Raw genomic sequence first — 25096 nt, forward strand, 5'->3', positions numbered from 1 at the left:
CATCGAGCACCGCCACTAAAACATCTCATGTTCGTTCGTTTTTTGTATTTTTTAATCACAGGAGACGGAAAGAGAAACCGCAGACTAGTTTAACTTCTAGTCTAGTTTTTCAGCAGCAGAAAAAAAGAGTGTCTTGCTGTTTAAATTACAGCCGTTGGTTACTACGTCTCTTCGTGTAGGACGCGAGATGGACGATTTAATCAGAGCGGAGACGCTCATCAACCCCGAACCCGTTGCATCTAACAGCAGGTGTGCTGCTGAACCCGAGTGTGGAGCGTGACAGACAGCCCAGCGGCCTTTCTCAGAGAGCAGGAGCTACTCAGCAGTTTCTTTTTTCCCGCTCTTTTTTTTGTGGTGTATCTACTCTCCCCCCCCCCCGCCCCACAACACTACATCACCGGCCTGTGACGGCTTACAAATTCTAATCCAAAAGCCATTCTGCCAACTGAACACTTCCGGGCCTGAGGGCCTATCAAAGAAGCTTAGGCACAGAGTTTAATAAAAACTATTTAAAAAGACAGGTCCCCACAGCCATGTACTTTTTTTCACCAAACAGATACTGCATACACAAGTAAAGAGAGCGAGAGATGAGAAGCACACGGACATACATGAAGACAGACATGAGGGCGTGCGGCCGGCAACGGCATTTCAGAGAGAGCGGAGAGAGCGGAGAGAAGGAGAGAGGGGAGAGAGGGGAGAGAAGGGAGAGAGGGGAGAGAGGGGAGAGAAGGGAGAGAGGGGAGAGAGGGGAGAGAGGGGAGAGAGCGGAGAGAACAGAGAGAGCGGGGAGAGCGGAGAGAAGGAGAGAGAGGAGAGAAGGAGAGAAGGAGAGGAAGGAGAGAAGGAGAGGAAGGAGAGAGCGGAGAGGAAGGAGAGAGCGGAGAGGGCGGGGAGAGCGGGGGTGGAGACGGGGGGTTACCAGCGGCTCCCCGAACAGCGCCCTGGACAGAATGGCGGAGACTTCCCGCAGACTGCCGTCCAGCAGCATGCTGTGCAGCCCCGCCTGGAAGGACCCGTCTGCCTCGGCCATTTCCTCCGCCAGCACTGCAGACACGGAGGAGGAGGAGGAGGATGAGGAAGGACGCTCAGCCTCGCCCGCACTTCACTCACGCACCACTGTACAGGGCTTTCCATACGCGCCCAGGTTCCATTCATTACGCTAGCCTCTGGTTTAACTCTACACACGTCTTAAAACAGGTTCTATTAAAATAAACTTTTCTTTTTTTTTCTTTTTTTTTTAATGTGGTCCAAGGGTAAATGGAAGTGGTCAAGCAAATCGGAACACTGACATTTCAACCAATGGGAAGAAGTCCTCACACCTCACAAGAGGTGATCTATGGTAATATTCCACTCCTTATTGCACAATCTTCTGATCTTGACATGCAAAGTACTCACCATGCTTACAGTCTTCATCTGCTTGATCATAGTTCTTCTGTTGGGGAATAAGAAAATAAATAGTTTCAGGGCAAATGTCTCACCAAAGTTCCCAAGATTCCACTTCAAAAAGAAATATAGTGGGGAGATTATAGAGCCATTCTAGACTGGCGTGTGGAATCTCTGATTTGTACATTAAGGCTTCCAAACAAGGATGTGATTTCAGCACAGGCATTGCACATTAGGGAAGTGAGAGCAGAGAGAGGACTTCCTCATTCGGTGTCAGATAACCTTTAACACTGCATACACACATTTCCAGTAGAAGCACGCCAACAAAAACAACATAAAATGCAACCATACCTACACACAACCACCCATTAAACTCAAGAGGTCAGAAGCATGGATCAATAGCATTCAAAATCCCAGCAACTTCATATGCATAATAAATGACAAGTCTTTCATTTCATTGCTGGTTCACTTAACTGTTCGGCACCCTGTGAATGCTTCACTACAGGAGCCAAAATGGACACTTAACTGTTCGGCACCCTGTGAATGCTTCACTACAGGAGCCAAAATGGACACTTAACTGTTCAGCACCCTGTGAATGCTTCACTACAGGAGCCAAAATGGAAGGGCGGCGTTGTAGCCGGGGCACTGCTTGTTTGTTTGTGTAGGAGTGCAGTGTGTGCTTGCTGCTGGGGCCTGTGTGCACAGAGGTGTGCTCTCGCCTGATGACTGTGCACTAGAGTCCTGAACACCAGAGAACAGTGCCGGTGCGTGCTGCTCATAGGAAGTGCCTGTAGCAGCCTGCGCAGATGCAAAAAAAAAAAAAAAACCCAAATGCACACAAAATTCCAGGAGTTTCCTTTTTACTTTTGTAATTTTTGTGGTTTTTTAAAAAAAATCTACCATTTTGAGAACCACACAAAATTGTGGGCAAAAAATTAACTAGCCACAACAGAACATGTTTACATGCCGTGCTAGTTTTTTAATTCCATGGACTCTCCTGTTCTCCGTACAGCAGGTTGCATTTTTAACTCGGCACTGAAAGGGGCATTTAGAAACCGAAACCGAAAATGCTCAAAAGAGAAAGAAGGGCAAGGCGCTGATAGCGTGCACATTATTCTCTCCCCCGATACGCGCAAATGAATGTCAACCCGCAGATGGTAATGACTACCCTATGGCGCCCGCTAATTTCCGCTTTCACATTTGACAGCTCCACACTACAGCGGAAAAACTGTGTCGGTGCTATACGGCTTTATAACGGAAGAATTAAAGATTAGTCAGTAGCCCATGAAATGTGATGGGTTTTTTTTGTTTGTTTTTACATACGTATAAAGGGCCATTTTTGCCATTACTGTAGACAGGGCAAAATGGCAGCCCCAGGACGTACCGCATGGCCTACTTCTTTCATGTGACATTCTAATTGGCCGTGTTTACCGTCCGCCAAATAAAACAAACAGAATCTGTAGCAAGTCATCGAGGAAACTAGTAAGATGCTTGCAAGAGTCCACTGCAGAAAAGAAGCTGCTTGCTCAACTGAATTGACGTGAATGCTTACTCTATATTTATTTGCGTCAGCTGTACGATATTCTATGTATTAATATACGCCCTTAATTTTCTGTGGCTTACTCCCAAGTGTATTTGTGCCATTGCCGGGTTATGCATTTCCCCAGGCTGAATGTGTGGCTCACAGGTCAGATGGGGGGTGTATGCTCAAACCAATCGTGTGAGATGAACAGTTTCTGCCTTAAACTGCATTTTATAGAAGTGCTTCCGTAATAATATTGGCCCACTGAAAACACTCACCTGGGCAGTCAAGTGTGCATCACACTTCAGAGATGGGTGAAAACAGATCCCCATCTTTCAGAAAGCGTGCTGCGTTCCACAGACACTTACCTGTGGCACATGCAGGTGGCACCTGTGTGTGCAAGCCAGTCAGGTCTGGCGAAAGGCCCAATAACCAGCACCTGTGAGTGCCACAGACACTTACCTGTGGCACATGCAGGTGGCACCTGTGTGTGCACGCCAGTCAGGTCTGGCGAAAGGCCCAATAACCAGCACCTGTGTGTGTGTGTTTAAGGCCCTGCACTGCATGCTGGGAAGGAGAAGAGCGGGGGCTCCTTAACTCAGTGTTTATCCAGCGGACACCCACGCGTGCCTGAGTGGGCCCGCGAACAGCTGCCTGAGAAGGAGAGAGGCTCTGTGGGGAGGTAGGTGTGTGGTGCGGGGGTGCGGGTCTGCGGGGGGGACAGGGGGGGTTTTGGGGGAGGCGCTCTCACCAGCTGCAGAAGGGCGGCGATCCGGTACAGCAGGGCCCGACTGCGGAGGGGCACTGCGCGGGGACCGGGGGGCTGAAGGCCGAGCAGGAGGAGCGCCTCCGTGCAGTGGCTCACCACCGCCTCGTACTCCCGCCTGGCTAACGATTCACTGGCCTCTTCACATGACTTCTCTGGCCTCCTGTCCGCCATGACTTAGGGACAGAACTTCTGACGGGGGAGAAAACACCGCGTCAGCCACGACAACCCCGACGCCGTGCCAACCCCAACACCATGCCAACCCCGACGCCATGCCAACCCCTGATGTCATGCCAACCCCTGATGCCATCTCTCATGGACCATGGACCATGGACCATGAACAGAGCTGGAACCGCCTACACGTTATACCTCCCTTTCCCATTCAAAAGACATGAAACAGTGCAGTTCTGACAAGAATACATTAGTTTCCACTTTTGCTTGTTGTTGTTTTTTTCCCCAGCCTAAATGAACAGCTTTGAAATTACATGCCTTACAAAACATAGGCCTACATGTATTAGGCCTAAATAACGTGCCTCGTGGTGAACTGAAAGAAATCCTACAGAAATTTTCAGTGAAAAACAAAAGCCGCAGGAGACCGGGAGGCATTACGCAACTAATGATCAGAACAGGTCTGTCCCTTTCGAGGTAAATTATTAAATAGGACGGCACCGCTTCCAGCGCTACGAGCCCTGACCCTTAGGGGCCGGTGAGATTCGAAAGGCCCCCCGAGGAGACCCTGCACGTTCCCCACAGGCAGCTCCACCCGAAACCGCAGCTCGTGGAACGAGCAGATCACCCTTTCTCTTTCGGTTCCCACACACACACACACACACACACACCGCCCGCGACGCAGGAGGGGCCCGGGCGCTATTCATCTGTCAATTTACAGCGACAAGAGCAACCCGAGACCGGCAGGCTAACGCTGGTGCGAAAAACAAACATCTCGATGAACAAAAGCGAGACATAATTTAAGGGGACTGACGCCTGTCTTTCAGAATGGCATATTATAATAATGTAACGTCGCCCTTGCGGGAAACATTAAAGTTCATTTTGGAACCACAGATAAACGTTGTTAACACCACGTACGCTATGTTCAAGTGGCGCTGGATACAAGTGTAATATAATAACAGCAGGCCTCGGGCACAGCCAAAATAACAAGGGGTGGCCTTGAAGCGCAAAGGTTCGGAAGGCTCTGTCCTGCGTAGTACAATACAACTAAAAACAACACAAACATGTTGCTGCCCTGTCGTCTGCGTGCGATAAATACTAGGGCTTCGCATGGCACCAGCCTCTACCAGCGTCGGTGACAACTGTGGAAAACTTTTCATCAATGCTGAACAGACGGGAATCTCGCATTTCATTGAAATGTTTCATGATTTTTATTTTTTTATTTTATTTTTTTTTAAAGGAGAGATCTGAGTAACTATTGGCTATAAACACTATACGGCTATGGTTACCAAAAGCACACAACTTCAGGTGTGCACATTTCAAAGGAAGGGAGTTAGCAAGAAGAGAGAGATGATCTTTGCGTGTAACATTACACCGGCACTCACTGCACCGTTGGGACCAAGGCCAAAGATAAACGTGTCATGATTAACAAGATAATGTTTGATGTGGGGTACAGAATCCCCCTCAGACAGCCTTCAAAGGCCGATGGGGGGGAGCTTTCTGCGCCCGATATTCACCGACAAGCCCATGCATGGAGGGCAGGGCCCCGGCAGAGCAGTTCACGCTCCCATTCCAAACCACACTATCTTTTTTTTTTTTTTTTTTTCCCCATTTTCTCCCCAATTTAGTCATTATACCAATTCCCCGTGTGTATCACAGTCCTGGTCGATGCGCTGTCCTCTGTCGGTCTGGGGAGGGTGCCAGCCTCCGATACATGTGGAGTCACCAGCTGCTTCTTTTCACCTGACAGCGAGGAGTTTCACTGGGAGAGCGTAACGCGCGCGGAGGTTCCCGCTATCTCCCCCAGATCCCCTCCCTGCTGAACAGGCGCCCCGACCAACTAGTAGGAGTTGCTAATGCAACGATCAGGACTCATACCCTCACAGGTAATGAGGCTTCCCATCCGCGAACACTGCCAATTGTGTACGTAGGAACGTCTGACCAAGCCGGAAGTACCGCTGCCCGGGATTGAACCCGGGTCTCTGCGGTGGTAGGCGAGTACTTATACCTCTACACTACCCAGACGGCCCTCCACATTATTTTTAAAGGCATTTCAGGCCGTCCCCCACACATTCTCTTAAGCACAGCCACATACCATCGCCATTAATCAATTACAATGTTTATCACTGGACGATGTAGATTACTTTTAGTAATTAACGGGGGTGAGAAATAAGGTTCTGACTCAAACCTCCCATACACAGGCATCAGAGTCAGGCCCAGCCAGTACCAGGCTCAGGAGAGCACATCTGGCGTCTAACCTTCGGGACCTCGTACCTGGGGAAGCCTGCACACGGCAGCCCCTGCTCTCAGCAGCAGGTCCACCAGGGCAGAACAGTATGTGTATGCACTACATACGCCAGGAGAGAGAGAAACGTACGCATGGATATACTGATATGAGGAAAGAATGAGGAGGTGACATGTGTGATGTGTGTGTGATATAACAGGTAGTGAGTTATGAAATTGTGGAAAATTAATAGTGGAGGTACTGCATGTGTGAGCTCCAGCACCTGCCACTTCACTTCTCATGTCAGTTAAGTGACTAAGACTGTTTATGATACCAATAAGGATGCTGATATTTTGGGCACGCAGCCAGCCACTTAAATTTACCTGCCAACTTGTTAACTTGACGTTGTCAAGTCATTGTACTTCATCACCAGTATGGAGCCTTCAGAGAGTGTAACTTAGGTAACAATTCTATAGCCCCTTTCCCACACAGTATCATGCATGGGCATGGCAAACTTCTTAAAGAAAACTTTTTTAAAAACTGAAGAGGACCAGGCAGGCATGTATTTTAGTTCATAGTTAAACTCTGGGAAATGCTGAAACTTGCACTGACACCACGTTTCCTGTGATGTCGGTGCATAACCCATAAAAAAAAGAGAAAAGAGAAAGAGCAACGACAGTTAAAGGCAATAGTGTCCTTATTAAACTGCGTGCATAGAATCATCCGGAGCTCCGACTCCTGGGCTGTGCATCGCCCGAGCAAAAGGCAGCGGCACTAATAAAAACACACTTCAGCAATAAAGCGTAATGAGAAAAAAGCTCACAGCAGAAGCATGTGGGCTGAACGGGCTCTAATCTCCTTTTATGCCATCCAGGAGAAGCATTAGATGTTGATAATGCCTCAACTTATAACTGATGTGCGTCAGCCACCTCGGCCTGCACATCGAAGGAGCCAACGAACGGCATTAACATCAAGCTGGGACCAAGTGCAATGCTCCTTGGGGTTCTTTCATCTCCCACAGTGCAGGGGGGGGGGGGGGCACTCCTCAACAAGCACGACGGGGACATGATCACCGTCTTAGCAGGCAAACGTCTATCTCTTGGAAAAAAAAAGCTAAACTCTTCCCCGCTGGACCACAAGCAGTCTGCAGCTCCTCACCAAGCTCAGGAAAGGCAACTCGGCCTCACACGGTCGGTCACTGGCACGCTCTCCACCGAGTCACTGAGTCAGTGCAAACACACACCACGTCAACAGACGTCCCGATTTGCTGATCCGTCTACCAAGCTGGAGGCTAACAAAGAACCAATCCTACAAGGCCTGAACGCTAGCAATACCACGGCTGTGGTTTCTGAATATCTGCAAATTTTGTGATTTGGCACTGCCAAGTTCAGCAATTTTTCACTCCGCTTTTAAAATGAAAATATAATTTTATGGATGATATTTTTGTACCGTCCCTGCCCATAGAAAACAATTAGGACGAGATCATATAACAACCCTTTTAAAATTTTTTGGTACTGGATTTCATAATCTTTATAATACCATGCCTGGGGTACAGGGCTATGATTTATACAAGATGCAAAAGTAAACTGCAAGCTCTGGGGAACCTAAGACATAGGCCTATGTGGTATCAGTCGATCAGCCAAATGAACATGAATCAAATAGATTAAGCAACGTTAGTGTCCACAAATAAATGCAAACGCAAACAGTACTAACAGGGCTCTACAGTGCTCCCATTTTAGGAGCATACGCTCCTTAAAATTGATGTGTGCTATCTGGAAAAATAATTTAGGAGCATTTAATTGGGATGCTTTAGTGTGCTCCTACATTTTTTAAACTTAGGAACAAATGTGCTCCTCAGGGAAAATGTTAGAATAGAGCCCTGTACTAAATCTAAATCAAGTTTCACCAACATACACTTCAAGAAAATACAGCTACTTTTACAAATAAATGTGCAGGGATGGCACCAAGGCAGGAAACTATCCTCCACTGGCCACAGCGGCTGTCACATCCCAAATTTCAATTTCACTGTTTTACCAGACAACTAGATATTTAGAACAGAACTTCCAAGTGACGGGTGGTTGCCTGCCAAAGTCACTGTTAGAGTAGGCAAACTTAACAGCCTCAGATAAAATCTAGCAGCATTTGGCTAGTGGCTGGTGTCAATTTCTCACCCTGGAAGGCACCAAAAGGATAATCCAGAAAACACGTATAAACGAAGTTAAAAAGTTTGATTGGTAAGATAAATACAGGTTACAGCTACCACAGTTAAGCACATGCATCTGAAATAACAGTATCATTGAAATACCACTAAGTTACACCGCAAGACTACTCAATGTGAGGTGAAATGACATATGCTGACAAGAATGAAAGAAGTCAACAAACTTCCTGACATGGTCAAAACAACGCACAACGCATTGGTGTTCAGGTAGGCCTATGTGTCAGTGTTGCTGTCCAGAGGGAGTATGGAGGGGGCGGTTCGCGAACTATCATCTCCCGCGCCACAAGCAATTAGCCACCCATCTGGCTAACGTTACAGTAGCTAGCAAAGCTTATTAACCCTAAATTACTCAGTCATTGCTCCTAAATGATACCTGTCCAGATGCAGGGCGATGTTTACATAAAGAAAAATTGTCCCGCTGACCTTAAAAATGTGTTTTCTCACCTAACTAGCTCGCTACCAACATAATACTTTAATCAGTCCGCTCTAATAATTAATTGTGATCCAACACCAACACAAAGTGACATTTAATATCAACTTAAATTCAATAATCTAACATGACCGCGTAGCTGGCACGCTATGCATAGTGTATTGTATATGAAGCTAACGTACTGTCTGACAGTTATCTTACTAACCTAGCTAACTACCTATTATTGTTGGCCTACTCCATCAAGAAACGTTCTGCCAAACAACTACACTAGCCATCGAGTGTTGTATTGCTTGCTAGACTTGTCACTAAATTAGCAATGTTACCAAGCAATGAGTTAAGCGTGAATATTTACCTAGCTACCTACCGCAGGGAAATTGTAGCTAGCTAGCAAGTTAACTATTAGCTATTCATAAATACTAGCTGGCGAGAAAGCTTTCGACGTTAACTCAAAGCTAGCCAGGTTGTAATACACATCTTACAGGCTAGACTACGTTACAGAAAAACGTAGCCCTCCAATTGATGTTTTGGAACCAACACACCACCAGTTAGGTTATCAAAATAACGTTAGCTAGTCGATTTGCAGTTTGACAAGCCATCGGTTTGGTGGTAGCTGGTCAGCCGACCAGCTAGCTATTTTCCCGCATATATCAAAGCTAGCAAGCTAGCCATTTGGCCAACCAAATCCTAACAGATAATAAATGTAACAAATTAGATAACTTGGCTTGCCACTATCAGTCCGAAAATGGTCATTTAAACACAGAGATAAAAATATAACTAAACAGCCTCGCTATCTTTGGATTCTGGGTCACAGTTAGCTAATAATAGCTAGCTAGCTATTTAGTTAGCTTGTTAGCCCGTGTCACTGCTTTTAATTGTCCAGTATAAGCAAAAGAAAAATGGAAAAAATTGAAAAGTAGCTTGAAAAGCAGCTAGGTCGTCAACAACAACTGGTCGCAAGGACTAAAATGAAAGCAACACGCTTTATCAGTGATTACATTTGCTAGCTAGAATTTTGCGTCATTCGGTAAGCTAGTGGCCCACAGCCACCAAGTCGCAAACAAGAAACGTTAGATAGCTGGCTCGGTAGCTACACACGTAGCAAGTGTTTAACATCCAGCAACACATAACATGGCTAGCCTGTGCTAGCTAACCAGCAATGCAGGTCGTTGTTATCCGACTGGCTAGCTCGCCAGAGAAATGATAGCCAAGTTATTCTTAAGCTCCATTGCGCAACAGCCCGTCACCATCAAATCATAAAATAAACTACACCCAGCTTCCTGATGTGTGATTTACCAAACTAGCTACTCAAGTATTTGAAAACACAGTACATAAATTGATGTAAAATGCATTGTCTGCACGTCAGCCAAAATTAGGGCCCTCTATCTGTCTAGACCAAAAGCAGCAGGACACAGCCAACTAGCTAGCTAAGTTAGCGGTAGCTAGTTAGCTACATACGGGCCTGTATTTAGACTCGCAATTTATTTGTAAGAAAACATATGACGGGTTCTCTTGTAGTTATCGTGTATTATTTGGCTTTTCTTTCATAACACAGACTTATAAACTGGCCGATTTCCCAACCACAAGCAACAGAAAAGCCGAACTGAAAGGGGTGAAAATGGCAAGTCTACACTTACCTAGCTTTACTTTCTACGCCATCTTGGATCCACTTGTCAGCCTTCAGCAAAGAATCACGGGATACACTATTTCTGCTCCATAGTTAAGTTACCACACAGATTGGTTCGATTTGTGGTTCTAACTAACCATTAACTCCAATTAACTTTACAAACATAAAGTTATTATGTATGGTTATATTAATAGCTACTCAAGTTCTATACATTATAAGAGTGATATAACTTTAAAGAAAATTATATAACAGTCCTGTAATAAGCAAAACAATGTCAGTCGTATTTCTAAATGTTAGCTGGTCGTATTGCTACGCTATTGTGAAATCTAAAACTTTCGAATCACGTCTGAAGTAATCACTTCACTGTAAAAACAATTATTTCAAAATACCAAACGGTTATAATCTTCATAGATTGTATTGGAATGAAGGGGTATATCAGCAGCCTTGTTCGTTGCTACTTAGAAGGGTTGCCACTTGCCACATTTATATGTGAAAAAATTCAAGTATCCTTTCGAAACTTTGGTGCAGCTTTCAGTTAGTGTTCGAAGGAAATGAACACTAATTATGTAGACAGTTGAATATTTATGTGATCAGCTTGATGCAACTGCAAAATATACATGGAGTTTACTTGCCATTTTCTTGTTCCAATGTAGGCTTCACATTTTAATTCATTTGGATTTTTCCCGTTTAAGCAGAGTGAGATATAAATTTAAATGGCCTGATAATACAGGAGCAGTTTAACTTGAGTACAGTACAGTAAGAAAGTGACTCGATGATAGGAATTAATGTTATTGATTCCATTACTTGTACAGACACTGAAGTCATAATTTGTCAGTTATTCCAATGCCTTATTGTCCTTTCGGTGCCTAGATCTCACTTTCTAATATGAAACATTTTGTCATTTAAGCTGTTAGTATATTCTTAGTGACCATCACTCCATTAAAAAAAACTAACAGTGCTGCAACTCTACAAGTACAATCTAAAGCTTTAAAAAGGACCTTATGATTCTTTGAAGGGAGTTTAGATTCATTGCTCTTTTAAGAAGACATGCACAGTGGCACAGAATAGTCTTCACTTGAGGTGAAGTGGCAAAATGTTGGACAACCTCCACCGGGACAAACATTTGAGTAAGTTATACACATGCCTGGTTAAAAATGGGAGGGAGTGCCTTTCAAAACATCAAATATTTAAAGTGACTTCTCATGTTTCTTGGTTAATTAAAATACAATGGCAGTCAGTCAGAGTAAGGTGATTTAATGTTTGTAGTAAGTAAATAAAAAACATCAAGATCATAGCAATGTTTTAATACAGCATATATTGCCCAATTTATGTATATCATAATCCCTTATAACAGTTACATGTAAAACGTTGACAGAACACAAGAAAACCTATAACTCCATCTGTGACCAACAACCACTCTAGACCACTAGCACAACATGCCAAATATTCAAGGGATCATTCTAAATATGGGAGCAGTCTGTTCAAACATTATAAATGTACATGTTTGACACATTGCATGGAACTGTTAGGGGAAGAGACAGTATAATAATACAGAAAATTTCTATAATCACTCTACCATCTTTTCCAAAATAGCATTTGTCGAAAATCAAATAGAAATGAGCTGATCATAACTGCTCGGAAGCAGTAACAGGATGGTCGTGGATGGATTTACACTTTTAGGCATGGCCTGTGTAACCCAACATTTCAACAAAAAAAAAAAAAAAAACAACAGAACTCCCCAATGTTTATTACTGAAGATTGTGTATCATCTCCTCTTTGGCAATCAGGTGGGTGGTTTTGTTGACCAGCGACATGAGCGAGTTCAGTTTGTGGGACCAGTCATTCAACAGATCGTTGGGGTCCTTTGGCCTCTGGAAGTTGATGATGCCAGCTAGTCGGTCGACCTTGGCATAGATAGTCTTGTTGACCACCAGGCTGGAGAGGAACTCCTCAGATTCCTGCAAAAGCAACAAGGTTTTTCTTTTTTTACCCAAAAATGAGATGATGCACAGTATACAATGACCATACAGCAGAGAAACAGTATAGAAGAAAAAAAATATTTTGTTTAAATTCACAAAGGAATATGATGCCCCATTAACTCTGGGCAAAAAAAAAAAAAAATAATAATAATAATGTTGAAATAGACATTTGCTGAACAAAATTTCCTTTGCTTACATCAACAGACAGATCGAGGAGGCCAGCCATCCTTTTCATTGTGATCCTTGTGTAATACTTGGCCATTATTCTTATGTTCTGGAGCAGGGAAGAAAAACAACAATGCGGGTCAACCAGTCCTCCGTATTTTACAATCCTTCATATCCATACGCCATTCATTTGCCTTTACTGAAGTGCTCATTCCCCTCAAATGACAAACGCCTCATACTTACGTGTTCCACCACTCTGTTCTTCAAGTCTTTCCACCTCTTCTCACCCTCCTCGGTGCAGGAGAAGACATCAGTCGCTGGGCTGTCTGGGGAACCTTCCCTCAGCTCCTTCCCATAATCCTCCACCAGCGAGGCCCAGCGCATCAGTTCCATGGTGGTGAACTGCTTCAGGAGATCTCTGAAGGTGAAGAGGGGGCAATTCTCCATTGGTTGGCATTTGCTAAGAAAAATCATTGCCTAGCCAGATATACTGGTGGCCTAAGCACTTAGAATTAATGTACTTTGACATTATTGACTGACTACCAAACGATATGCTCTAGTACTGGACCATGGAAGTTTCTGAATGAGTAATCTTAATCATTTCCATCCACTAAATCAGCAGGGGTGAAAGATATTTTTGTTGTACAAGCGTGTACTTACTTGTATTTGGGAATTTCTTCCAGTTTCTTATCAGTATTGATTCTGTGCACCAGGTCAGACTGCTCATTGTCATAGGGGGCTAAAATCACATACAGGACAACACTCTTCAAAGCCTAAAACCAAAGAAGAAAAAACATTCCACCTATCAATGTACAGGCATGCAGGTTATTAACAAGACAACAAACACTGTTACCTCAGCCGATTTGACACCAGTGTCCTGGCAATTATATTTTTTTCTCCCAAATTAAGTTCACTCCAACCCTAAAAAGAATTTGAATTTGAAACTACAAAATAAAAATGTGCACGTCTTCATCTATAGGATTTTAAATGAGAGATGATGTGCTTTCTATCTTAATACACTAATTACATATGAGAAACCAGATGCAGTAAAAGAATGATTAATATTACACAGCCAGCATAGCTAACTAGTAGCACAGATATTCCATTGGACGTTTGTGTACGGTTTGTCTATCATCCTTTCCTTTTTATCAACATGTCCAAGGATTTAGAAAGCAAGCACAGAAAAACTACAACAACCAGAACTGCACAGCAGTTAAGGGCTCCTGAATGGCCTGAATACTAAAAGGCACATGTACCGAGCGCAGGCTGTGGCGCATGTTCTGATCGGTGCTAGTTCTCCTGTAGAACGGAAAGTGGCTTGTAGCCCCTGTCATATGTATGGAGGAAGTGTATTGGAGGAACACGTACACTTGATGTTATGCACAGCAGATGGCAAAGAAGCATTTGCCAATTCCAAAAAAAATCTTTTTTTAAATGAAAATGGAGCTGTGTGCACGCGTGTGTGTGTGTGTGCGTGTATCTGTTCTCCCTTACCTACTGCACATTTGGTACTGAAAAAATTTCAAAGTGCAACATTTGACTTATCTTCCTCAAAATGTACATTCCTCTCCACAAAAAACAAACCAAAGTGAGAGGTAAAACCACCACTACAATGCCCCAAATCAACCAATCAGATAGAGGTGTTAAGACTAAAATATGCCTGCATGGTCTTTGCTAGCTCGGCTCCATGGTCAAGGAAAGACCAGTCCAGAAAAGACCACTGCACACCTCGCAAAGTACACAAACTGATATCAGGCAGATATCAGGCATGAGAAATGCTCTCAAAAACAGTACATCAGCTATGACCATTAAAATTATAATTTTTTTTTTTTTTAAACACACTGCATGCAATAGTTTTATAAAACCACACCCTGCCGTACACCTTCTGTATACCCGAAACAGAACTTGGCTTCAAATGTTCCCTTTTAAAATACAGTGATTCCGTGTTCTTAGAACCACACACCAAGGTGCACAGAACACAGTCTTACCTGCTGCCATTTTCCACTGTCCTCCAGGATGCAGGGAGTATCGTAAATCGCACGGTAGTGTTTGCATATGGAGAGGTAAGATCCCTCGTGTTGGTCCACTTGAATCATCAAATTGTAATACTTCAGCTTTGATTCCTAAAACAGAGATGATTCAGATGTTTCAATGGGAAAAAAACCGTTCGGAACATCAACAGTAGATAATTAAAGCATTTTGTTAGGCAAAACAAAGGCAGACATAAACACCTTCATCGCAAAGAACAAGGACTTTAATCAATAAATGCACGGCAAGGAACGTCTCGAATTCTGTTCTTTCCAACAAAATATATAATGTCCAGTTCAAAAGGAAGATGACAAGTCACTGTGTTTACATGCAGATCGATAACCACAAAGAACAGAAAGAGATTTTGGAAAAGTATATTTCACCAACGGCAGCTTGGCTTCCTCACCTCTGTGCCCTCCTCCTGGAAGAATTTGGTGTTGATTTTCTTGCTTATGATCTGAGTGCGGATGTAGTCCTTCACGGCAATGCACAGCCTCATCTGCTCCAGGATGAACTCCACCTTCTCCTTCTTCTCCATTGAGCCGTACGTTTCGACCTTACGGAGGACAAGGTCAGTGAAAACACAGAAGGCGACAGCACAGACCCATTACACGAGGAGTCATTTCAACACATACACGGACAATTCCAGGCCGAGGACACCGATGACTTCATGCCAAGTAAGGACGAGTGCGCACACATTTTACGAACAATCATACAGCCGTTGCCAAGGTTTCTCGTTAAATTTCTCAAACATGGACTTAGCTTAGGACTACAGAGAGTGTATTTCAACACTCTTTTTCCTCACAATCTGGCTGCAGGATTACATCATCTCACGAATAGCTGGCATCACATCCTGGCACGACATCACATTCCAAACTGACTATACAATCACAATGGGAAACCAGCAGAATTAAAGAAATTAGAAAAGAGTCCCAGACTTGCCTGCAGTTCCTGCAAGATTGCAGCTGCTTCTTTGACTTCTCCATTCTGCTCCTTGATGTTTGCCAAGGTTTTGGTCAGCCGCGCCCGCTCAATTTCCACATAAATCTGAGAGACAAGACTGAGCTTAGCTCTTTCAAGCACTGCAACATTTCCGTTTGTACAAAAAAGTACTTTTCACCAGTGTGTGACTCCCGAGGCAGTCCAAAATGAACTGTATAACAGTGCTAAGGGCAATGCAAATCTTAGCACAGCTGTATGAAAAGGGGAAGGGTGTCTCTGCAGCAGCCCATACCTTGCCTGCAGTAACAGTGCGCAAAGTGTCAATAAGCCTCAGCTTGATGGTCAGGTCTGTCATCGCATCCACATACTTGTAGCATTCCTGCACCATCTTGGCAACTGCCTGACAATAACAAGGAACAAAACAAGGAAAATTGTTATCTTTCACAACTAAAACGAACATCTCACAAAAACACCGGGAAAGGACCTGACATAGTTATCGCAAATTACATTATTTTCTGTACATACCCCAGGCAAGTCAGGGCTTACACTTTTTACAGGTCATGTATTTAAGCTGGAGGTTCAAACTTTAAACACTGCTAAAATCAGGCCCATAACTAGAACGCCAAGTTGATGGCCTCCTTAAAATTAGTAAGTCTTGTACCACCATCATTCTTACCAAATATTTCACAAATCTTGCATACTAGAAAAATTGAGTCGTTTTCTGCCAGTCAAACCAGACCTGTTTAAGCTGACTTCGCCTTTTGGAAAGGAGCATGACGTTTTCATTCAGGGAGTCCCAGTCTTTAGCCTCATAGCACATCTGTACAATTGCGACCAGAATCTTTGAGGTCGACACCATGTCAGAAGCCTGTTATAATCAGAGAAAATCAAATTATGTCCTCATGCTACATTGCAGGGAGATATCATGAGAAAACATTCCATAGAAAACTATATTTTGGCCATAATTCTACATGATTGTGCAGAAAATAGTGCCCAGAGTAGAGGAATTGTGTATCTCTGCACTTTCAGAATAGTGAAGGAAAATTGCTAATCAATTATTACTTACTGTTCTTGTTTGTTTTTCCAAAGACAACAAACTTTCAATTGCCTCCTGCAGTCTTCCTTCCTTCAAATAATAAAAAAAAGAAAAATAATAATTATAGCATAATTTGGTCAATGTGGATCACTGAGGAAGTCATCCACATTTATATCTTCTTGACTGGATTACTGCAGTGCTCTGTATTCAGGCCAAAACGTTGGGTTATAATCAGAACTCCAAGCTGTCCAAAATTCAGTAGATAGGCTTGTAACGAGAACTAAACAGCTCCCATACAACTCGTAGGCTTGTCCTCCATGCACAGGTTTCCATAAGTATTTAGAATTAATTTAGAGGTACTGGCATGACCTCTGACTAAACAGTCTAATTGAATTTATTTGCACAATTTAAAAAAAACAAAAAAACAAAGAAAATATACAAGGAAAATCGTAAGCATATAATAAAATAATAATAATTAATTAGTAAAATAATTAAAAACAAAAATCATAAAAACATAAAAGAAGGATATTATCAGTGATGTGTGTGTATGTACACATGCATGCATGTCCTTACTTTAATAGTAGCTTCTTCTATATGTACTGTACATAATGCCTTTAAATTGCCTGCTGCACTGTAACGTTACTTTTGTGGAACCCGCTTCGAGTGCGCAGTATAAAACTATCTATTAATAATAATAATAATAATAATAATAATAATAATAATATTAACAATAATAATATATTGTATTATATTTGGCCGTTAGCTAGCAAGCCAGCTATTGTTACAAAGCAAGCAGCCTGACTCGCGGACAAACCATAAACAAAAACAGCTGTATTGCACAGCCACCTAAAATATAATAAATGTGCAGCTAATGTAACTTGTACAATATTCTTAGACAGCAAAAGCGAGATAAATCCTCCTTTATATACAGTAACCGAATTACCAGTTAGCTCGTTGTGTAGTCACATACGGCCATTCCGGCAGCCAGCGCAAGAATTTTATTTTTTTAACGCAGCGAACAGGGGGAATCGCTGAATATACAATTTCATTCGAATAAACAAAAACTGCTAACAGGTTGTGTGTTTCCCCCCTGTTTTTATTGGCTAAACTAGCTAAACAGCTTACCAACAACCTAGTCTTGACAGTTAAGGCCTACATGACAATATGCAGCCAGCATGACTCAGCCCGGCGTCTCGCTCCATTCAACTACTGATGTACATTCAACTTACTTTAGCCATTTTCTCGCACTCTGGAAGACGCTGCTCCACGGTTGAACTGTAGTCAACCTCCATTTTCACGATCTTCCCGTCGGATCGCTCCGCTCTTTCGTCAGCCATTTCTCCGCTTCAAAGTAGTCGCACGACTTGCTGTCTAATACAAGCCGTTACTTGGTTCTAATGACTAAAGTCTTCGCTAGAAGTGCGCGCTCCTGTTCCGGTTGTTGTGTCAAGCTCACCGGATATTGTTAAAAATGGACCAATCAACACACCGTTTTTAAGGCCGCCTAAAAAGCACAAGGACCCATAAAGGACCCTCTAAAATTCCAGGCATTTGAGTAGTCATCTAAGGACAATCGCCCGTGTTTGGGTTGGTCATAACTTTTCGTAAAGCGTTTTGTACTGAAGACTGGAAAATGTGGCGTATTCCTTTTCTATATTGAGGACAAACGGAAAATTCTAGATTGTGAAGTCAAATATAAATCTGAGAACACAGAATATATTGATACGGCTTTGCGTCAATTTTCTACAATAGAGTTAAATCAGTCGGTCATTATTTAGTTGTAAATCATTAATTGAATGCAACACAGGACAGCCCTCCACGCCTACTCTATAGAAACAATGCAGTAGCCTACAGAGCTACATGATCAATAAGATAACCATAATAGCATTTTTCTACTCGGCCTATATGATGTGGCTACATAGTATGGTGCGGCCAGGTTACTGGAACCATGCAGTTCTGTGGCTGAAACCTACCAAAGGTCCACAACATATAAAAGTCATTTCCTGTTGTGTTCATTGTTTGTCTTGTCTCGCAGTATAGAAATATTAGCCAAACGTAAAAGGTGATCAAGTTGCAGCAACAATTTACATACAACCGTCTTCTATGATACGATAGCCTACATGACCTATGGTATTAAGAAATCAAAACCAATGACCACGGCAGATCACACCTGATCCAGTTTTACACACTACACAAGTTATTTATCGCCTCTATCATAACTTATCCGTTTGTAGGCTATTTTAAGGGGTCATTTCTCACCTGTGAAAGGCAATTCCGTAAATACATTTAATCTAAAAAGTTTTCACTTCATTTTCGTTCGGTCTGTTTGTTTAGGGAAAATGCCACTTTTCTCAATTGTAGGTTAAGAGATTGTTGATTCGAAAAAATGCAGCCTCGAAAATGTAGTTCGAAAACAAAACAGTGTTTGGGGATGTTTGTTTTCTTTTCTTTTTCTGTTAATGATTTTTTCAGGGGCTAATTCCACATCTAAACATAGCCTACACATTTCGCCTATGTTTTTGGAATAGCCTAAATATTATTCAAATTATTCTGCAGCACAAAGTGCGCCAGTTTCCTGAAATTTTTTGGAACACCAATCTGGTGTTATTTTACTCTTATTCTTATGGTGAAGGGGTCTGAGTAGGCAAGTGAACTCTGCAATTTGCTTACACGCGGTGCGTTTCCTGCTCTGTACGGTGGGGGTAGATGTTTCCGTTGCCGCTACAAAGTATCACGTCGTTCGCCCTGAGAGATTATACTATAGCGATCTACTGAGTGACAGCTCCCGACCGAGCTTGGCGTATTCGTTTGAATTCTTCACATTCTGAGAAGAGGGGAGCAAGACGCGATGAATGTGTTGCGGACCGAGGACAAAGCTTTCTTACCAGTGATGTAAACGCTCAGTACAGCGTGATCACTTACTCTTAGAAAAATACTGACGCGAATTGGAATCCGTCGTTTAGCAATTTCTGGGACATCGAGGAAGATGAACTCCTGTTGTTCATTTTTGGTTGAGGAAGCTACATTTTAGCCATTTGCGGTTGACACTTGAATATCAGTCTTGTTTCAAGTCATACACGCTAGGTAGGACTAGAGACGGCAACATCTGCCTTGCTGATGTTTTCTCTGCTTATTATCTGACCCGTTGCAACTCGTTACTGATGTATTTTGCCGAGGGCATATCCTAGTGACCGTTTTGACGTTTTTTTTCTGTACTCAGTCTGATTTCCTCGTCTATTTAATTCCGCTCTGTTCTGTCCGAAATAAGAGACAGGCCAGGTCCTGTGTTTAAACTGTACCGTCAGTTCGGTTTAATGAAACATTCACATGATCTAAAAGTAACGAGGAGACAGCATTGAAGGGACATTTTGTTCAATTCTGTCCGCTTTCAAGATCATATCGAAATACCGTATTATTTGTACGCGTTGCCAAATGCTAGAGTGGAATTAGACTATTAGTGGTATTGAAACTTTAATACCTATTATCTACGTAAACTGAAAACATCGGGGATATCACCATATCGACGGAATATGCTGCTGAAGGAGTACAGAATATGTATGCCGCTTACGGTGGAGGAGGTAAGTTTGAATTGTTATCGTGAAAATGATAGAGGCTATACAGCATAATTACTGAACTGCGCCGTCTCTACGGCAGTTATTTTATTCATACCACAGGGATAGATAAAGAGGAAACAAAAATGTGCCATGTAGAAATACGTATGCCTGGATATGTAAACTTTCTGCCAAGTATGTTTTCGTTTGTGGAGGACAGGGAGTTTCTGAATATAGGCTAACGATGTATTTTTTCCGGTAAATTCACTCTGTTTCAAATGTTTGTGATATATCTGCTTGAATCTTATTGGACCTCATAGTATGCGAACCCAACTACGAAGTGCATCGGTTTATGGGGCTAATTTGCTGCTTATGGCAGACACATCGTTCAGCTGGATATTGAAAACAGCGATCACTGACGAAACCTTTAGACATGTCTGGGAGAGCTCATTCAATTTACTGTGCAATCTGTATCTCGATTGAGTGCAATGAATGTGTACATGAACTGCGGCAACTCGTTTGATGTGCAAAAGTAGGCCATATTATTTCTTCTGTTTAATGTGCGAATTAATGTCACGACATTGAGTAATTATGACTATCCCTTTATAAATTATTTAATTGAAAAATATTTTTTAAAGTATAATATGACTTTTTAACTAGGGAAGCACAATTGCTGGAGTTTAACGGCGAGAACGCGGAAGATAGAAACCACTGGATGGCGCTAGTGTAGCTCCCTCAAATGGCTAGCCCCCAGATGACCGAGAATTGATTTGTACTTGTTCATGAGCGCATAGTGAACGTTTTGCTTTAATTTCGATGAACGTTAATGTGTCGCGTCTTGACTAAAGACCTTACATGTAAGGTCAAAGCAGGTAAAATCTACTTGTGCGGACAGAAGTCTACTTGTGAATTGACGGACAATTTTAATATGCTGGTGGCACAATTTACGCTTAAGTAAAATACATTGAATATCTTTATGTTGTGAACTGGTTAAGCGCTGGAAAATCAATGCATTACCAATACCGTAGGATTGTGTATGCAGATGCGTTAGATGGAAATATGGACCAACTGCAGCTGTAATTCTAAGATGGAGTGTGGTTTTGACACTTTTTTTTTTTTTACTGTAGCTGTGTTGCAAAACATTGAAGAGTAGCCTGTCTCAAATGTTTCGCCTGAATCATTCATCTCATGCACATGCGCAACGTTTTCTAAAGTCACTGCAGGTTCCCGATGCTCTAGCATTGTGATGCCACAGGCTTATCGGCTCCAGGGTTTGTTCAGTGATAAGCATCTGCCTGTATCACAGATTATTTAAGTGGTCTCCGTATACTCGCAGGCTGCAGCGAATTGGGAGAGGTGTTTACAGTATGCCATTGTGATTATTTTTCTGCCGTTTTAGATCTGCTATGTTAAACTGCTAAATGTAAACAATATCCTGCACATTGGTGTCTTCAGATGGATTTGGTATTTCCATCGCTCATAATATAGAACAGGGCTGCCCAACCCTGTTCCTGGAGAGCTACCGTCTGTTTAGTGCTTATGTAGCTGCAGTATTTTTTTGGCCTTGCATTTAGGTTAATGCGCAAATAGCATTATCCTGGAGAATGTGCTTCTGCCTACTGTTTCCCTTTTCTGATGACGTCACTACTTCCCTCACCGTTCCTTGGTGACATCACTCAAAAACAAAGTCGTCTGCAACATCAGAAAGTTGAGGGGTTTTAAGTCACAGAGTCTCCCGCGACCCACAAAACCCCTCTTCCAGAGTCAGGGAGGTCTCCTCTTGCAGTCGTGCACACCATTTTTAGACGCCGTAATTATAGACAACAACCAGGCCTGTATTTGGCCGTCCATTTTGATAACCCCGTAACGCTGGACTGTCCGCGTGTGATCCGACTCATTGGCACGACTGTGCGCAGTCAGGAGGGTGCTGCCCGGTAACTGTGATAACATGAGTGGCAGCTTCCTGTCAAACGGAAGGGAAGGGAAGTGAAGGATGCGTATTAGTAAGCGATCTGCCTCCCAACTGCCAAGTGCCTCCCACTGCTCTGGGTTCTGCGGTGACCTCTGAATTGTTGCAACTTGTCCAGTGAAGTATCTTTTTTTTTTTTTTTAAACGTTGGGTTACTAGATTCTACAGGTTGTCCCATTGCAGCCCGTCTCTGCCTCCGGGTGTTTCCTGAAACTGCCCCACCCTTCCTTACTGGCTTGTTGGCAGGTGCTCCGGTGCTGACACACGCTTAATCAGAAGAGCACATTTCATTATCCTCTGGGAAAGGTTTTTCATCGATGAAACGTTCCTGGGTGGTTCATGGGAAAAGCTAGTCCACGGGCCCGGGGAGGGTTGGGCTTATAAGGAATGTCTCAGGTTCAGCGCTCAGGAGTCATGTATGGGGGTGTGGGGCGAGCTGGCTGGGATCCGCGGTGTTTTGTTTTTAAATTCGCGGTGCAGCCTCGGCTTGCGGCCGTTTGCGGTAGCCTGCCTGGCCGCTGGTTCTCATGCTCGCACTGGCAGGGCATGCCCGGCGCCGCTTCCGTGAGAGTCACTCGTCCCTCGTGCTGCCGCGTGCTTGCGGCTTACTGGGGGGAAAGGCCCGCTGTGGGAAGGCTTCTCGGTGAGAGAGGTAGAGCGGGGTTGCCTCCGTCTCTCCGATCGTTCTCCGGGTCTCTTTCGTGTGGGGAAAACCGTACCCCTTTCGCTGGGTATGGGTGGGAATGGCGATCGATGTGTTAATGAGACACCGTGTGCCGTTTTTAGAGGAACCGCTGTACCGCAGTGCCACATCCCGTTTGATAAGCTTCCCGTCTCTTGTCCACACCCTGTGCTGCAGCAAGAGGAGTGCATATATATCAGTTGCTTTCTTGGAATTTTGTTGACATTGAGGAAATGCACAACGGCATGACCTCATATGGGTGTGGCTCCAGCACAGATGTTCCTAATCTTCTTCTTTTTTTTCTTTTTTTTCCTGGCTGCTTTTCTCCTGTCATTCTGCAGCAGTGCATAACAGACACTTACACATTTTGGACTTGTTTTGTCTCTTTAGTTTATCTGTCCCACTAATTTATTCCTTTTATCCTTTTATGGTATACGTCTTGGGTTGTTCTAACAAAAAATGCTGGTGTACAACGTTGCCCCAATAAGGTCTGTTTTATAAGGGAGAACGGCAGTGGATATCGAGCAAAACCAGCAAATCTCAGCAAAACTATCTGTATGCATAGACAGCATGCTGGGCTAATATAGGGGAAATATAGCGTTATTTCATTTTTGCATGAACTGCCCCTTTAAAAGAATGCTTAAATGAAGACTGAATTCTAAGTCGTCACTTAATTGTGCAATAGGGAGGGACAGGTGAAACGGATACGACAATAATTGAAAATAGAATACATCAAGCATTTCACCTGAAGGAAAAGTGAATATCAGCGTATGCACTGCCTTGTATTAGTGGTCTAAGCATCGAGGTCCATTGTGTCAGGGGGAGCCTTAGAGTTTTTTTAGAAAACACTCCGAATTCCAGCGAAGCTGCCTGGATGGATAGGCAGCACCCAGAGTGGAAACTTTTCTGCTTTATTTCATTTTTGGGTGAACTGCCCCCTTTAAAATGTGGCACTCTAACTGAGGATTAGTTGTGTTCATGGGGCCAGTAATCAAACTGATAATATATCACTAACTAAATGTGTAAAACTTGCAGTCTTTGGAGCAAACTAGGCATTGCCACAGTGCTGTGATCATTAGATTCTTTACAAACTAGTTCTGAAATGAGAAACTGTCACGTGAAGACTTCCAGCTTAACTGCGCCACTGCTTTTATGTTTCCATGGTGATGCGGATTATTTTGCTAGGGTACACAGTGTAAATATTACCGAAAATAGCCTGAGCACGACACGAGTGAAATAACTGCTCAGGAGGTGGTAATGGGAATAAAGAAAAACAGAGCTGTCGTCGTATAATTTACATACAACTTTTACATGTTTATGATTCGTCAGAAGCACTGCAGCATGTAATGTACATTTGCACGCTGTTTACAATGCATTGTAAATATCATATTTGATTGTGGTGTAAACATGCCTTGTGTTCTTGTTCACTTAAGAATCACTCTTGAATCCCTTTTATCACAGACAGCGTGTTGTTTTGGAAAGAGCCAATCTGCGTGCGCTTGTAATATGTTAAGATTGTCTATCAACCACTTCGTGCAGAACATGGAAAAGAGACAGTCGTTCTTCCTGGGTTAATTTTGGAACTGCCACCTGTGCAGCCATCTGTACCTTGAATCCAATTTTCAAAAGTTGTAATCCTGTGATGGCAGAAAATCCTATTTTCAGGAAATAAATAAAAAATGGAACTTCCTATTTCATCTCTATTTAGTCAGAGTAGTATCTGGGGATTACAGTGCTTGACGTAACAGTGTATAATCCTCCATAATTCTTGACGTGAATAATATTAATTACTAAAATAGAATCAAATTAATTTTGACATAAGCATAATTTCCAGGCCATCTGTAAACCACAGTTATTGAGGCATATTTCTTTCTGTTTTAAAAGCTTTTATTTTTCCTGAACTTTTTTGCTTTGTGAATGAGAATGCTTTGTCCTGCAGGACCAAAAAAAGACCGCACGGTATCCAAACAGTGAACAGTGTGTTTACTGGTAATGGCTGTTGCTGCAGCACAACAGATTCACCTTTATCTCAAAGGTTCGGTACAGAGGACTATGCAGCATGGTGTAATACTGCTAACATAGTGTCTGAGTACTCTTTATGCATACTGCTAAAGTCCAGTCAGACATTTTGTTCTGTGAATTCTGAAAGTGCCCATCATGCCCCCTGTTTTTAGAGCTGGGGGGGGGGGGGGGTGAGCTGTTCTTTTTCTGATCGGGCTCCTACACACTGTGACAGTGCAGAGAGCACAGTGTGCATTAGCTTGCATCAGCCCGAGGCCTGATCGACGTCTGAGTGGAGAGCAGCTCTCAGGGTGGGGTCAGACATGACCCCCCCCCCCCCCCCCCACCTGGCTCTGTGCTGTGTGGAGCATCCTGCTCCTGGCAAGGAAAACAGATCTCTTTAATCCT

The 25096-nt window shown here is 43.2% G+C and overlaps 3 protein-coding genes across 8 annotated transcripts in view; 1 reads left to right on the forward strand and 2 right to left on the reverse strand.

Moving 5' to 3' along the window:
* The window catches only part of helz (helicase with zinc finger), a 71143-nt gene extending 60681 nt beyond the window's left edge, over nt 1-10462 (reverse strand). For 3 of the 4 annotated variants that reach the window (XM_035402862.1, XM_035402861.1, XM_035402859.1), the window contains exons 1-4: nt 10346-10462; nt 3657-3863; nt 1396-1432; nt 920-1044 (exon numbers count right to left, since the gene is read on the reverse strand). In XM_035402862.1, the coding sequence (XP_035258753.1) occupies nt 920-1044; nt 1396-1432; nt 3657-3845 (351 nt within the window). In that variant the 5' untranslated portion in view covers nt 3846-3863; nt 10346-10462. The remainder of the gene's footprint in view (nt 1-919; nt 1045-1395; nt 1433-3656; nt 3864-10345) is intronic. The other variant, XM_035402860.1, reaches the window with a different exon arrangement.
* Nucleotides 10463-11573: 1111 nt separating this feature from the next.
* psmd12 (proteasome 26S subunit, non-ATPase 12) lies at nt 11574-17940 on the reverse strand. Its single transcript, XM_035402944.1, has 11 exons — nt 17715-17940; nt 16516-16575; nt 16189-16317; nt 15742-15849; nt 15450-15554; nt 14914-15063; nt 14468-14602; nt 13140-13252; nt 12723-12897; nt 12511-12588; nt 11574-12293 (listed from the first exon to the last, which is right to left on the reverse strand). The coding sequence occupies exons 1-11, from the start codon at nt 17820-17822 to the stop codon at nt 12084-12086; spliced, it is 1371 nt and encodes a 456-aa protein (XP_035258835.1). The 5' UTR covers nt 17823-17940; the 3' UTR covers nt 11574-12083.
* Nucleotides 17941-19095: 1155 nt separating this feature from the next.
* Nucleotides 19096-25096, forward strand: part of LOC118219632 (cytoplasmic phosphatidylinositol transfer protein 1-like) — a 96467-nt gene continuing 90466 nt past the window's right edge. The window contains exon 1 of one of the 3 annotated variants that reach the window (XM_035402960.1): nt 19096-20063. In XM_035402960.1, coding sequence (XP_035258851.1) covers nt 20016-20063 — 48 coding nt within the window. In that variant the 5' untranslated portion in view covers nt 19096-20015. The remainder of the gene's footprint in view (nt 20064-25096) is intronic. The other 2 variants (XM_035402962.1, XM_035402961.1) reach the window with 2 other exon arrangements.

This window comes from Anguilla anguilla, chromosome 2, assembly GCF_013347855.1.
Source record: "Anguilla anguilla isolate fAngAng1 chromosome 2, fAngAng1.pri, whole genome shotgun sequence".
NCBI lineage: Eukaryota > Metazoa > Chordata > Actinopteri > Anguilliformes > Anguillidae > Anguilla > Anguilla anguilla.

Bases quoted from the DNA above. Each gene is read 5' to 3' on its own strand.
- psmd12 (XM_035402944.1), bottom strand. From the start codon at position 17,822: ATGGCTGACGAAAGAGCGGAGCGATCCGACGGGAAGATCGTGAAAATG. The intron at 16,318-16,515 runs GTAAGTAATAAT...TGATTATAACAG, and splicing joins TGGAAAAACAAACAAGAACA to GCTTCTGACATGGTGTCGAC. The intron at 12,589-12,722 runs GTAAGTATGAGG...TCCCTGCTCCAG, and splicing joins AGAACAGAGTGGTGGAACAC to AACATAAGAATAATGGCCAA.